The 13,245-nt window shown below is 52.9% G+C and overlaps 2 protein-coding genes across 8 annotated transcripts; both read right to left on the reverse strand.

Moving 5' to 3' along the window:
* Window positions 1-22: 22 nt before the first annotated feature.
* On the reverse strand, window positions 23-9,271 carry thop1 (thimet oligopeptidase 1). Of its 4 annotated transcripts, none has more exons than XM_061824753.1 (14): window positions 9,119-9,271; window positions 8,073-8,276; window positions 7,148-7,296; window positions 4,031-4,135; window positions 3,828-3,930; window positions 3,565-3,722; window positions 3,334-3,469; window positions 3,110-3,252; window positions 2,531-2,754; window positions 2,125-2,326; window positions 1,216-1,402; window positions 1,024-1,152; window positions 284-420; window positions 23-203 (listed from the first exon to the last, which is right to left on the reverse strand). In XM_061824753.1, exons 1-14 carry the CDS (start codon window positions 9,129-9,131, stop codon window positions 48-50), a joined length of 2,046 nt encoding a protein of 681 aa, XP_061680737.1. In that variant the 5' UTR covers window positions 9,132-9,271; the 3' UTR covers window positions 23-47. The 4 variants fall into 4 exon arrangements, with proteins under 4 accessions (XP_061680737.1, XP_061680736.1, XP_061680735.1 ...); XM_061824752.1 differs by having other exon boundaries at window positions 4,031-4,138; XM_061824751.1 differs by having other exon boundaries at window positions 7,115-7,296.
* A 740-nt stretch (window positions 9,272-10,011) lies between these two features.
* Window positions 10,012-13,060, reverse strand: reep6 (receptor accessory protein 6). 4 transcript variants are annotated; one of them, XM_061824775.1, is made up of 6 exons: window positions 12,821-13,060; window positions 12,483-12,576; window positions 12,198-12,336; window positions 11,948-12,116; window positions 10,773-10,894; window positions 10,012-10,702 (listed from the first exon to the last, which is right to left on the reverse strand). In XM_061824775.1, exons 1-6 carry the CDS (start codon window positions 13,032-13,034, stop codon window positions 10,688-10,690), a joined length of 753 nt encoding a protein of 250 aa, XP_061680759.1. In that variant the 5' UTR covers window positions 13,035-13,060; the 3' UTR covers window positions 10,012-10,687. The 4 variants fall into 4 exon arrangements, with proteins under 4 accessions (XP_061680759.1, XP_061680758.1, XP_061680757.1 ...); XM_061824774.1 differs by having other exon boundaries at window positions 10,012-10,680; window positions 11,948-12,336; window positions 12,821-13,048; XM_061824773.1 differs by having other exon boundaries at window positions 10,012-10,683; window positions 11,948-12,336; window positions 12,821-13,048.
* Window positions 13,061-13,245: the final 185 nt, after the last annotated feature.

Raw genomic sequence — 13,245 nt, forward strand, 5'->3', positions numbered from 1 at the left:
AGGGAAGAAGGCACACAGGAAGTGCTGCGACCCGACTTTTATTTTGTTCAGCACGGGCAGGGCGCGGGCGGCTCCGCGGCGAGCCCCTTGCTGACGAGGAAAGCTTCTTGTTCGGGTTCGCGGCCGAGGAACTTCCGCAACATGTCCGCCGCGTCCGCCGAGCCGCCGGGACGCAGGATGCACTTCCTGTAGTCGAGACCCACCTGCGCAAAGCAACGAGCAGATACCGAAAGGGATAAAAGCCACGCTGAAACGACTTTGGGGCACGGCGGAGGCCGCTGACCTCGGGGTTCATGATTCCTTCCCGTTTGAAGCGGGCGTAGAACATGTCCGCGGAGAAGACCTCGCTCCACAGGTAGCCGTAGTACTGCGCGTCGTAGCCGTCCGACAGATGGCCGAACGTCGCCGGCATGTCGGTGCCTGAGGACGTACGTGGCCGTTTTTTTACGTCTCGACACTTTCAAGATATTCGGAACTCGCCGAAAGCGACCGTTCCAAGCACGCCGGCCAACGGTGGGCCTCGTTTCGTTTCGTTTCGTTCGGCGACCTGCGTGTACTTCCTACGCGACTCCTACTGCACCTTCTGGGTTTTTTTTTTTTGCATCCTTCCTTCTTAACAAACGACACCAGCGCCGACCTTTTGGCTTCTAGTTTGACCTTCGGGCCTTCATTTTGCGGATTACGTCAGAGTCGCTTTTCTAGAAATGGACAACCATGAGGAAAAAAAAATGCAAGTTTGCCAATGTCCGGTTTTGTGCTTGTGTGACGTTGCAGAATATTTTCCGTGAAGAGGCTGAAATGGGAGCGTTCGACGGCTCCAAACGTGCAAGAATCTCGCTTCCTGTCCGACTACGACGAGAAGAGACGTTTTTTTGCAGATGATAACGAAGACCTCACGCGTCCAAAACCACGACCGTCGCCGCGTAGCCTCCGCTAGCATGAAGCTAGCGGAGGCTACGCGGCGCGATCGTCTTCCTTTTGGCCGGCTTTGGAAAAAGGGACGGACGGAATCGAAACGTTTACCGGGAGAAGCGGGAATTCCGAGCACTTCCCGGCAGAGTCGCGCGTACTCCTCGGCCGGGTCCAGGTCGCCCCGGGTGTGCAGCGCCTGATCCACCCGGGCCAGAACGATTTGCCTCAGGTTGAAAAGTCCTGCGAACGAGCGACGTCGTCAAGACGTGTGCGTGTTTGCGTTTGCGTGCGTGCGCTTCTGACCCGTGTTGGCGAGGCGAGACTTGATGAGTTTGTCCAGGAGGTGTTCCGGGATGGGTCGCCGGCTCTGGTAGTGTTTGGACATTCTGCGCAGAGGTTCCTTCTCCCAAACCCAGTTCTCCAACATCTGAGACGGAGCCTCCACGAAGTCCCGCTCCACGTGGGTGCCGCTGAACATGGCGTAGTCCGCCTACAGCCGCAAACGGTCGGCTCGTGAGGCCTTGGTGACGTCCGGCGGCGCTCTCGTCTCGCTTTCTACATACATAGCACGGGCCGTGCGCTTTTTGGGTTTTGCTTTTGCTCGAAAAGCGGGACAGAAAGAACCCGGAGCCTGGCCAAAACCCAGTAGAGGAGGCGCCAGGACGCGAAAGGTGCAGCAAAGATGAGCTTAAGCGCCCAAAAACTCAACTCCAAATTTAAGATGAGCTCTGCGCCAAATTTTTTTTTTTTTTTTTGCCAGCGGTAACGCGAATGCCACGAAAGCATAACATTCTCATTTATATTGAAGATTGGCAACGAAATGTAGAAGATTTGCCGCGAGTCCAAAACCTCGCTAGCAGCTCATCCGTGCTTTCATCTCAAGCGGACTTGACCATTGTAACGGTCTTCTGACGCGCGACACCACATTCAAAACAGCCCAACTCAGCTTCTGAGCATATCGTACAAATCGTTCAAAAGTTCTGCTGCTGGTCTACAAATCACTGAGTGGGATCTGAAACATGCCGGTGGGCTATAACGCCAGTTGGGCTCTGGGATCTGCAGACTCAGATCAAGTCCAAAGCCCAAAAAAAAAAATGCTGAAACAACGTTTAAGCGGTCGTGCGGCACATAAATGTCTCCTCTCCTTTATTTGGAACTCGCGTGATCGTAGCGCAGTTACGCACCGTCGTCGTTAAGTGTGGCAGCACCGACCTGCGCGCAGAGCTGATGCATGACGTGTCCGAACTCGTGGAAGTACGTCTCCACCTCGTCGTGCTGCAGCAGCGACGGCGCAGCGGCCGTCGCCTTGCTGAAATTGGCCACCATGGCGGCCACAGACATCTGCCGACGACCGTCGGCCAGGAGGCAGCCGGGCTGGAGGCCGAAACACGCGGCGTGGCCGTACTTACCCTCCCTGGAGTGGATTTTGGGGGTGGGGGGGGGTTGGGGACACACAAACGGGGCACGCCCACGCACATTAGCAAAACACGAACGCGCCGCACCGAAAAAATTCCTCAACTTCATCAGACGCAACCGTGAACGTTTTCAAGATCGTTTTGCTAACGCTAACCGTGTGCGTCTGAGATTCTTCAAACGCTGGGGGAAGTTTGCTGCTCACCTGGGGTACAGGTCCAGGTAGAACTGTCCCACCGCATGCCCCCGGCCGAGGTCCTTCACGGAGTACACCTTGACGTCAGGGTGCCACACGGGCGCTCCCTCCAGCAGCTCAAAGGTGAGGCCCAAGAGCTCCTGGTAGATGTCCAGGAGACCCTGGGTCACCACGTCCACGGGGAAGTACTCCTTCAGGAGGTTCTGGTCCACCGCGTACTGGGTCTCCTCCACCTGACGCCGCCGACCAGACAAAATCGGGCACATTCAACTCACACTGGAGGGTCTCAGGGGCTCCGTTTTTCCCCACAAGTTTGGACGTCCTACGGGGTCTCACGGTGGCCGCACGCGAGACCTCATTTCCTGCGAAGGTCTCACGCCGGGGCGGCACATTTCATTCCATTTTGGCCGCCGACATAAGATCAAACTAATCAAGCACTCGGTCAACCGACAGGCGTGCCAAACGCTGCGAAGGAAACGGACCTGTTTGGGTCGTCACAGATCTTACGCGGCTTGTCTGAAAGGACTCGCCATGGTATACGCTCGTCACGGTGTCGTGAAGGTCGCAAAGCGGTCCCGCAGGGGTTACCTGTGTCATGAAGTACCGCGTGTCCCAGGCATAAAGTTGCCCGTTGAAGGGAAGGCCCCTCCTCTCGCACTCGTCCTCCTTCAGCTTGAGGAGGACCGAGCGCTCGGCGTCCCCCAACGGTTTCAGCTTGCGGGAAAGTTCCTCTGCCGAGGTTGCGAGGACAAACCTTCAAGCGCAGCAGGGGGGGAGACCGTTTTGTTGTGTGACGGGTTTCGGGTCCTCACCCAGGAAGGCGGCCACCTGCTCGGCAGACTTGGCCATGTTCATCTCCAGGACGAAATCCGCGTGGGTGCCGAAGCCCAGCAGAGAACTCTTCCGACCTCGAAGCTCCGCCATCTCCTTCAGGATCGCGGAGTTCTCCTAAACGCGGTCGCAGCGGGAGTCCGGGAAAAAGAAGAAGAAGGAAGAGCGGAATAAGCGCAAGGCCGACCACAATTGCAGCGAGGAGACGTCACCTCCTTGCAGCGCGAGTTGAACGCCTCCTCCAGCTTCCTTCGGGTTTCCGGCACAAAGCATTTCTTCATGGTGGGAAAGTAGTGAGGATACTTCAGCGTCACCTTCAGCTTGTCTCCGTCTTTGTCCAGCGCGCCGAGAAAGTCTTCCGGTAGGCCACCTGAAGCGGAGTAGCGGCAGAGGACAAAAGACGAAAAAGGAGGCGGTGCAGAAGAAGAAGCATCCGGTCAGCGGGGCCGAGAGATCGCGTTAAGACGCCACCCACCGAGCTCCTCCCTGCTGAAGCTCAGACTGGTGGTGTCCTCGTTCAAGTTCTTGTTGAAGTCGATGCACAAGTTGCTCAACGTCTTCTTGATGTTCTTGATCTCCTGCACGCAGGCGCACGACCCGTCCAGTCCCGTCCCGTCACGAGACCCCGCAAAAGTACAAGTACATAAAAAAAAAGACAGAAAAAGAAAAAACGCCAACCTCCTGCGTGTCTTTGGGAAGATGGAGTCCGTTCCTCCGGCCCAACTTGAGGAGGCGCTCCATGTAACGTCGGGACTCGGCCGGCAGGGCGGACAAGTCCGCTTTCTTCTGCGCGCACAAACACCTGCCGTCAAAGACCTGACCGAGGGCCAAAAGCGCATCGCCGACAACACAACAACGACCCAGTGCGGAGGAAGTCGGGTCCTAACGCAGCAAATTAGGTCCTAACGTGCATCCAGTCAGGTCCTGACGCACAGGAAGTCAGATCCAAATGTGCAGGAAGTTAGGTCCTAACAAGCAGGAAGTCGGCCATTTAGATACAGGAAGTAGGGCCCTAACGCGCAGGAAGTCGGGTCCTAACACGCAGGAAGTCAGCTCCTACCGCGCAGGAAGTCGGGTCCTAACGCAGGAAATTAGGTCCTAACGTGCATCCAGTCAGGTCCTGACGCACAGGAAGTCAGATCCAAATGTGCAGGAAGTCGGCCATTTAGATACAGGAAGTAGGGCCCTAACGCGCAGGAAGTCGGGTCCTAACACGCAGGAAGTCAGCTCCTACCGCGCAGGAAGTCGGGTCCTAACGCAGGAAATTAGGTCCTAACGTGCATCCAGTCAGGTCCTGACGCACAGGAAGTCAGATCCAAATGTGCAGGAAGTCGGCCATTTAGATACAGGAAGTAGGGCCCTAACGCGCAGGAAGTCGGGTCCTAACACGCAGGAAGTCAGCTCCTACCGCGCAGGAAGTCGGGTCCTAACGCAGGAAATTAGGTCCTAACGTGCATCCAGTCAGGTCCTGACGCACAGGAAGTCAGATCCAAATGTGCAGGAAGTCGGCCATTTAGATACAGGAAGTAGGGCCCTAACGCGCAGGAAGTCGGGTCCTAACACGCAGGAAGTCAGCTCCTACCGCGCAGGAAGTCGGGTCCTAACGCAGGAAATTAGGTCCTAACGTGCATCCAGTCAGGTCCTGACGCACAGGAAGTCAGATCCAAATGTGCAGGAAGTCGGCCATTTAGATACAGGAAGTAGGGCCCTAACGCGCAGGAAGTCGGGTCCTAACACGCAGGAAGTCAGCTCCTACCGCGCAGGAAGTCGGGTCCTAACGCAGCAAATTAGGTCCTAACGTGCATCCAGTCAGGTCCTGAAGCACAGGAAGTCAGAGCCAAATGTGCAGGAAGTTAGGTCCTAACAAGCAGGAAGTCAAGTATTTAGATTCAGAAAGTCGGGTCCTAACGTGCGGGAAGTCACGACCTAGTGCGGAGGAAGTCCGGTCCTAACGCAGCAAATTAGGTCCTAACGTGCATCCAGTCAGGTCCTGACGCACAGGAAGTCAGATCCAAATGTGCAGGAAGTCGGCCATTTAGATACAGGAAGTAGGGCCCTAACGCGCAGGAAGTCGGGTCCTAACACGCAGGAAGTCAGCTCCTACCGCGCAGGAAGTCGGGTCCTAACACAGGAAATTAGGTCCTAACGTGCATCCAGTCAGGTCCTGACGCACAGGAAGTCAGATCCAAATGTGCAGGAAGTTAGGTCCTAACAAGCAGGAAGTCGGCCATTTAGATACAGGAAGTAGGGCCCTAACGCGCAGGAAGTCAGGTCCTGACGCACAGGAAGTCAGAGCCAAATGTGCAGGAAGTTAGGTCCTAACAAGCAGGAAGTCAAGTATTTAGATTCAGAAAGTCGGGTCCTAACGTGCGGGAAGTCACGACCTAGTGCGGAGGAAGTCCGGTCCTAACGCAGCAAATTAGGTCCTAACGTGCATCCAGTCAGGTCCTGACGCACAGGAAGTCAGATCCAAATGTGCAGGAAGTCGGCCATTTAGATACAGGAAGTAGGGCCCTAACGCGCAGGAAGTCGGGTCCTAACACGCAGGAAGTCAGCTCCTACCGCGCAGGAAGTCGGGTCCTAACACAGGAAATTAGGTCCTAACGTGCATCCAGTCAGGTCCTGACGCACAGGAAGTCAGATCCAAATGTGCAGGAAGTTAGGTCCTAACAAGCAGGAAGTCGGCCATTTAGATACAGGAAGTAGGGCCCTAACGCGCAGGAAGTCAGGTCCTGACGCACAGGAAGTCAGAGCCAAATGTGCAGGAAGTTAGGTCCTAACAAGCAGGAAGTCAAGTATTTAGATTCAGAAAGTCGGGTCCTAACGTGCGGGAAGTCACGACCTAGTGCGGAGGAAGTCCGGTCCTAACGCAGCAAATTAGGTCCTAACGTGCATCCAGTCAGGTCCTGACGCACAGGAAGTCAGATCCAATGTGCAGGAAGTCGGCCATTTAGATACAGGAAGTAGGGCCCTAACGCGCAGGAAGTCGGGTCCTAACACGCAGGAAGTCAGCTCCTACCGCGCAGGAAGTCGGGTCCTAACGCAGGAAATTAGGTCCTAACGTGCATCCAGTCAGGTCCTGAAGCACAGGAAGTCAGAGCCAAATGTGCAGGAAGTTAGGTCCTAACAAGCAGGAAGTCAAGTATTTAGATTCAGAAAGTCGGGTCCTAACGTGCGGGAAGTCACGACCTAGTGCGGAGGAAGTCGGGTCCTAACGCAGCAAATTAGGTCCTAACGTGCATCCAGTCAGGTCCTGACGCACAGGAAGTCAGATCCAAATGTGCAGGAAGTTAGGTCCTAACAAGCAGGAAGTCGGCCATTTAGATACAGGAAGTAGGGCCCTAACGCGCAGGAAGTCGGGTCCTAACACGCAGGAAGTCAGCTCCTACCGCGCAGGAAGTCGGGTCCTAACGTGCATCCAGTCAGGTCCTGACGCACAGGAAGTCAGATCCAAATGTGCAGGAAGTCGGCCATTTAGATACAGGAAGTAGGGCCCTAACGCGCAGGAAGTCGGGTCCTAACACGCAGGAAGTCAGCTCCTACCGCGCAGGAAGTCGGGTCCTAACGCAGCAAATTAGGTCCTAACGTGCATCCAGTCAGGTCCTGACGCACAGGAAGTCAGATCCAAATGTGCAGGAAGTTAGGTCCTAACAAGCAGGAAGTCGGCCATTTAGATACAGGAAGTAGGGCCCTAACGCGCGGGAAGTCGGGTCCTGACGCACAGAAAGTCGGGTCCTAACGCGCGGGAAGTCCCGTCCTTACGTGCAGACCCCGCTCCTTCTGTCGCGTGGGTACCTGCAAGGCGACCACCCTGAGGTAGACATCTTCCCTCATGCTCATCTCCACGTCGAACTCGGACAAGCGCTTGTCGGCTTCCGTGCTGGCCGCCCGCACGTCTTTGCACGGGGAAACGTGCTGAGGGAAGTCCAGCATGTTCCGCTCCACTGAAGCGCACACAAACACGGGAATGCTTGTCAGAATTCACGTTAGCCACGAAAAGCCGAATAGTGAGGACTTTATTTCCTTCTTTTTTTTGCTAACCTTTTACATTTTCACTTCCTGTTGGATGAAAGCTTTTTTTTCCCGATTTTAAGGTAAATTCACAGTTTTGAAATCAGAAATATGTTCAACAGTTGAAGGCCAAATGCGGTGGTGCGACTTTAATTCTTCTTTGCTTGCTTTATTTTCGAGCGCTTCCGGCGTGTTGAAGTCTTAAAGGATGGATTGAAAAATGTATCGGCGGCGCCATTTTGTTGTTTCTGTCCAAAGTGGCCACGTCGGCCATCTCGGCACGGCAATCGCCGACTCTGCGTTCCTGCGGGGCTCATCAGTGGCGGACAAAAGAGCCTTTGACCCGTTTACGCGCCGCTTAGAAATGTCCGGATGCACGGCTGAGCGCCGAACCGACAACCGTTTCCCCCCCCCCCCGGTCACAATTAAATGCTTATCCAATGAAATCTACAACTAATCATGGATTGTTTTGAGACCTCGTTAGCTCCAAATTGTCCGAAGCGTCCCCATAACCTACTTCAGCCTTTCAACAAAAAATGTTTTCCGACTGCCGAATGTTGCGTCTCAAACCAGGAACTGAACGAATTGTCAATTTCAAACAACGTCCTGGTTTTGAATAAAGGGATGGGAATGATTTTTGTTTTTAATCGTCCATCCGTTTTCTTAGCTGCTTATCCCGGTCGTCCGCTGAACCGTTGCAGCCACCCACCGGTGTAGTCCACCTCGACGTCGGCCAGCGCCTTGACGGTGTTGCGGAAGGTGACGGCGCTCAGGTCCAGAGCGCCAACCGCGTCGTACACTTTCTTGGTGTCAGCAATCAGCCGGTCGGCCGTCTTGCGGATCTGCTCGGCGTCCAGGTCCCAACGCAGGCGATTTACCGGACACACGCCGCCGCCGCCCAATGCCGCCTCACCTGAAACGGTGAAAGCGATGACGTGGCTCCTGCCGTCACATCTACTTGACGCCGTACGACGACAGTTGGGAATCGCCGTGTGGAGAATTCATTCCGCGGGCGCCGCCGGTGAGGAGGAACCCTTTCGAAAATGCAAGGCTGCACCCAAGTACTGGACCGCTAGTTCTTGCACGATGAGGTCGAGACCGATCCGACTGGCCCGATCGGCATCAGCTGATAATTAGCATTACAGTTGATGCCGATCGGCATTGACTTGCCGATCCGATCGAAGACGTCTTCTCTCATTCTCACATTTTTAGTTGGTGGAACCCTCCTGAGATATTGCGGCTGGCTCAAATTTCCTCCTTGAGTATCTTCGTAAATGTTTTGTATATATATATATAGATATGATATTGTTGTATGTGTGTATACGTATTAAACTTTTTCGGGGACATAAAAAAACCGGGAGAATTTGAGCCGTAATATAAGAAGAAGTTGAAGAAATGCCACCACGGTCGTAAAAGTCCATCTCATGTGTGTACGTGATGAGCAGCAAGCATGTGCACTTGCTGACAGGCGACTTTGACAGCAGCGCAAGGAAAAATAGATACTTGACAGTCATTTTATTAGCGTTTGATTGAGCGAAAGGTGCATGCGCTTTTGAGGAATGACATAAGAAATGCAAATGTGTAAATTGCGAGGCAAAAGACGGCGACTGGTGCCGCGCGCACGATCAGCTAGCTAGCTAGCTAGCTAGCAGGCTAACCGGCGTTCGCTGTCGTGAATCTTCGGACGGGTTCCGGCGCTCAAAAGAGACTCAAAGAGGACAAAGGCACCTGAGGAAAACGCAAGTTTGGGCTCACCTGTCGGGCTCATTTTCAGCTTTTTGCGTCTTTTCCCGTCAGTCGCGTGAGCGGGCTCGTTTGCCGTCTGTTGAAGCGCCGCGCCGCCGTGCCGGCGAAAGGAAGGCAAACGCTTCCGCTGGCGGATTTCAAACGAAGTCTCAACGTCTTGGCAACACGGTGACAAAATGCCAATTCATGTCGTTTTTTTTTTTTTTTTTTTGACGTTCTTACTCTTTTCGACTTAATTTGTATGAGGAACAAGCTTGTTTCCCGCCTCCTCTATTATATTTGGTCTCAAATCGCAAATCTCTTGACTCTTATTTTCTATACCGGAAATGGAGCGCCACTCCAGACAACTTGTCCGTTTTGTCCTAAGTGAAGATTGGGTCGGTCGTAATAACAAAAGCGTTCCTTACTTTTTACGATATATTCAACTGTGAATAATCTCATCATTATTTTTACTATGCTCTAAAAGCGTATGTACATGTGTATGTGAATGTACCCCGTTTCTTTCACCAGTTCTAGCTATTTATATATATATATTTTTTTTTTTTTAAATGGAAACGATTGAAATAATTGTATAGATGACAAAGGTACTATCGACAGTACAACGGAAATATTTATCTGCTCGGGTTATGCTCCAATCTAAACGTCCTATGCTCTAATTTGTCTCCTCTACTAAAAAAAAATAAAAGAATCACTTCAACTACGTCATGTTGCGTTGTCATGTGGCCGACGTGAATTTGAATAAAAATCAAACTTTTCTGGAGAGCATTCATAAAAATTGGCTGTAGGACTGTTTATTAACTTGACGTCCTTGAGTTTTTGACCTGTAATGAATTTCACGGCGAAGGAGATTATTATTTATGATGATGATGATGATGAAGAATTCTTTATTTAAACAAGACAGGTACAAACATCAATAATATAACTACACAGAGTCAGTAAAACAAAAGGATAGAAAATACTTTGGGTCAATGCAGATCCATTTGTGACATTATGAAAACAAATCAATTCAATCAATTCCACAAATTCGTTTTGGAGGCCAACTTTGCTTTTTGCTTGATGTATAAAGACGTTCTCGCGTGAAATAAATAAAAATGCTTCGTCACATTATATACACACGCAAAGGTTCATTTGCATCATCAACTTAACAAAGAACATTAGAAATGTTGTATCGCGTTTGTGAGTAGAAAGGGGAGGGGCCAGCAGAAGGGAAACGTGTGACAAGTTGCTCCTCCTCCTTTGGGTCAGGCCCCTCCTCCTCCTCGTCGTCCAATCGGCGCTCAGATAACTTGAAGACGTCTGAAGAATTTCAAAGGACTGTTGTTGGCGACCAGTCGAAGGCGTAGCCCGCCTCCTGCCCGGAGATAGCCGCGATAGGCTCCGGCACCCTTGTGAGGATAAGCGGCTCAGGAAACGGATGGATGAGTTTGCAGATTGACTAGGATTGGACATATCATTTCAACTAACTGGTCCGCATCCGCTACAGGTATTGGGTGCGGGGCGGGGGACAATGAGTGGACGGGGCATCGAGAGAGGGTCGGGGAGACGAGCCAGCATGCTAACTGCTAGCTTACCTGCTGGTTAGCCCAGGAAAGGCTGAATGAAGGGTTTGTTGAGATAAATAAAGGAGCCAAGAGCAGTTCCTGGCGTTTTTTCACGGACGTACCTGCGGCTCTTCGGTCAAAGGAGACCCGCTTTTTCTTCCCGACGAAGTTTCTCCGGATGCGCTCGGCAGACTTTTGGCTTCGGGGGACACCAATGCTTTGTTCTTCACCAGGGTGGACAAAACTGAACAGAGCACAGTCGAGACGTCGAACTGAACTGATCTGGGGTACCACGGACTTGGCCAGAACGGAACCGGAAAGTACAGACCGCCGATCCCTGCCGGCCTAGACCCGCGTGCGCAGGGTTAACGGAAGTCTAGATCGGAACACGCCATTCCGATTTGGAACTACTGCAACTGCCAACTACGCAAACCCCCGCAGACCTTTTCGCATGTGGTCACAAACTTAAGCCAGCTCACAGTTGGGACGACAATGAAGGTCAGAGTTCACACTTTTCATGCTAAATATTAAGATAAGTACTGTGGGACAGTCCTTCCCCCACTTATGACCGCATTGCCCCACCATGTCCATGAAAAACTTCCCTTTTGACAGAGGAAAATGCAACTCGTGAAATTCTGCAATAGTTTCCACGCCGTCGATTGTGTCGATTCAACGGTCAGCAGATGCCTGCCAATCAACTGCGCGCAAGGACCGCTGCCTTCCCACATGTGACCGGAGTCCGATTCCCCTCTTGGGGTAATCCATCCACGACTCCTGTCCTTTCTACAGTTTTCTCTGCTGCTATTTCTCATCTTTGGTCCACTCTTTGTTGTTTCGAGTCGAAAAGGGAACAGCCAAAGTCATCAAAATATATCAGTGGACCGAGCACCCGGTGGAACTCGTGGCCAATGCAGCGGAACTTGGTGGAACCATTTGACACAAGGTCTATTGAATGTACTATGCCCCTGATTTTGGTACGATCCGGGCAATTATGTACCAATCTTTGGCGGGCCGGATGTGTCCTGTGGGTCGCGGTTCGCCCACCTCGTGGGTTGGCGTTTACAGGATTCGAGCTTCGTGGACTGGTGTCTACTGCTCACTGGTGTGTACAGCTCTAAACCCAGACGGACACGCATATACAGGTCTAGAACTCCGGGTACTAGTGCGTCCAGGTCTAAACCCGCAACGACTTGTGTGAACGCGTACTGCTTTGTACAGTTGTAACCGTTTGTAGGAAGCTGTGCAAAGGTCTCGACCTGCGCGGACTGGCATGTTAAGGTCTAGACCACTATAGTACCTTCCCGAGTGAGGTTCTCTGCTGCGCTCATGGCCTTCCCGCTGAGGTCGCTGACCATGTTGTCCACGGCGGCTTCGTGACGGAGGAAAACAGGTCGTACTACTCTGTTGTAGAGGACCTGAGATCCGTTCCAGGCCACGGGGGCCATGCACCACAAAAGGAACAAACACTGCAGGCAAAGACCAGACCAGAAGAAAAGTGCAGCATAGTGGGGGGGGGGGGGGCTTGAGGGAGGTGAGGAGGAGGTTACCTTGAAGGCATAGTAGAAGGGGAACCAGTACAGGAAAATGTCAGAGAAGAACTCCCCCAGACTGAAGACCCCGTAGACCACCCAGTAGGTCAGCCATTTTGTGTCATCTTCTTTGCTGGTACTCTCGATGGCTTTGACTCTGAACACACAAACGCCATTCAGTGACTTCCTGGCCCGACGTGTCAAATGCTAGCGACTAATCCATGAACCTGAAGCCGGATTCCGAGGATATGGGCTCAACCCTCAAAACGGATGTCCACCCTAACGTATAATGGAGGGACTCACGAATAATACGCCGGGTAGGCGAACCCGATCAGGTTGCAGAGCAGGGAGGCGCCGTAACCGTAGACCAGGTAGAATCCCGTCACCGAGACGGCACCTGAAGAACGACCAGGAGGCAGCGGATCATTCGGGCTGTCCGGCGGGACCTCCGCGTACCCGCCGAGTTCGTCGCGCGACCGAGCCGGACCGCGTTAGCCACGTTAGCGCTAGATTAGCTGGGGCCCGCCTCGCGAGCGAGACCAGAGGAACGACCGCGCGGCCTCGTCTTCCGAGGATTAACCCAATCCTCTTGCGAGCTCGGAACGACGCGCCCACGCACGCATTTGAGGACGAGAGAGTACCGGCCGCCAGGATCTTCTTCTTGACTCCCGTCTTCTCCTCGACCTTCCCCAGGAAGTCGGTGACCACGTTCGTCTCGTTGAGGAACTTTTCGGCTCGCTCTTTGGCCGCAGACAGGAAGCTGAGCGGGCCCATGTCCTCGGTCCGGGCGCTCGCCTCGGTGTACACCCGCCGTGTGCGGGGGAGGGGTCCGACTGGATGGAGCGGGGCCCTCATTGGACCGCAGCGAAGATGATGTCACAGACTGCCGCAGTAATAATGCTCTTACAGTTGTGATTTGGGTTTTGTTTTTCTTTCTTTTTTATTATTCAGATCAAGAGTTCCAACCAATGGCGCCAGGGAAAGCTTTTTCTTCTTGCAGGGCGAGGAGGCCCTGACCAAGAAAAATGCTGATGAGATTTGGGCCAAAGGAACTCATTACGATGAC

Source organism: Syngnathoides biaculeatus, chromosome 7 (genome assembly GCF_019802595.1).
Source record: "Syngnathoides biaculeatus isolate LvHL_M chromosome 7, ASM1980259v1, whole genome shotgun sequence".
NCBI lineage: Eukaryota > Metazoa > Chordata > Actinopteri > Syngnathiformes > Syngnathidae > Syngnathoides > Syngnathoides biaculeatus.

Excerpts from the sequence above, each read along its gene's own strand:
- reep6 (XM_061824772.1), bottom strand. The coding sequence starts at position 13,034 with ATGAGGGCCCCGCTCCATCCAGTCGGACCCCTCCCCCGCACACGGCGG. Across the intron at positions 12,577-12,820 it reads GAAGAAGATCCTGGCGGCCG|GTGCCGTCTCGGTGACGGGA; the intron begins GTACTCTCTCGT and ends GTCGTTCTTCAG. Across the intron at positions 12,337-12,482 it reads GCCTACCCGGCGTATTATTC|AGTCAAAGCCATCGAGAGTA; the intron begins GTGAGTCCCTCC and ends TTGTGTGTTCAG.
- thop1 (XM_061824750.1), bottom strand. Across the intron at positions 3,253-3,333 it reads GCAGGTGGCCGCCTTCCTGG|AGGAACTTTCCCGCAAGCTG; the intron begins GTGAGGACCCGA and ends CAACCTCGGCAG. Across the intron at positions 204-283 it reads AAGGAATCATGAACCCCGAG|GTGGGTCTCGACTACAGGAA; the intron begins GTCAGCGGCCTC and ends TGCTTTGCGCAG.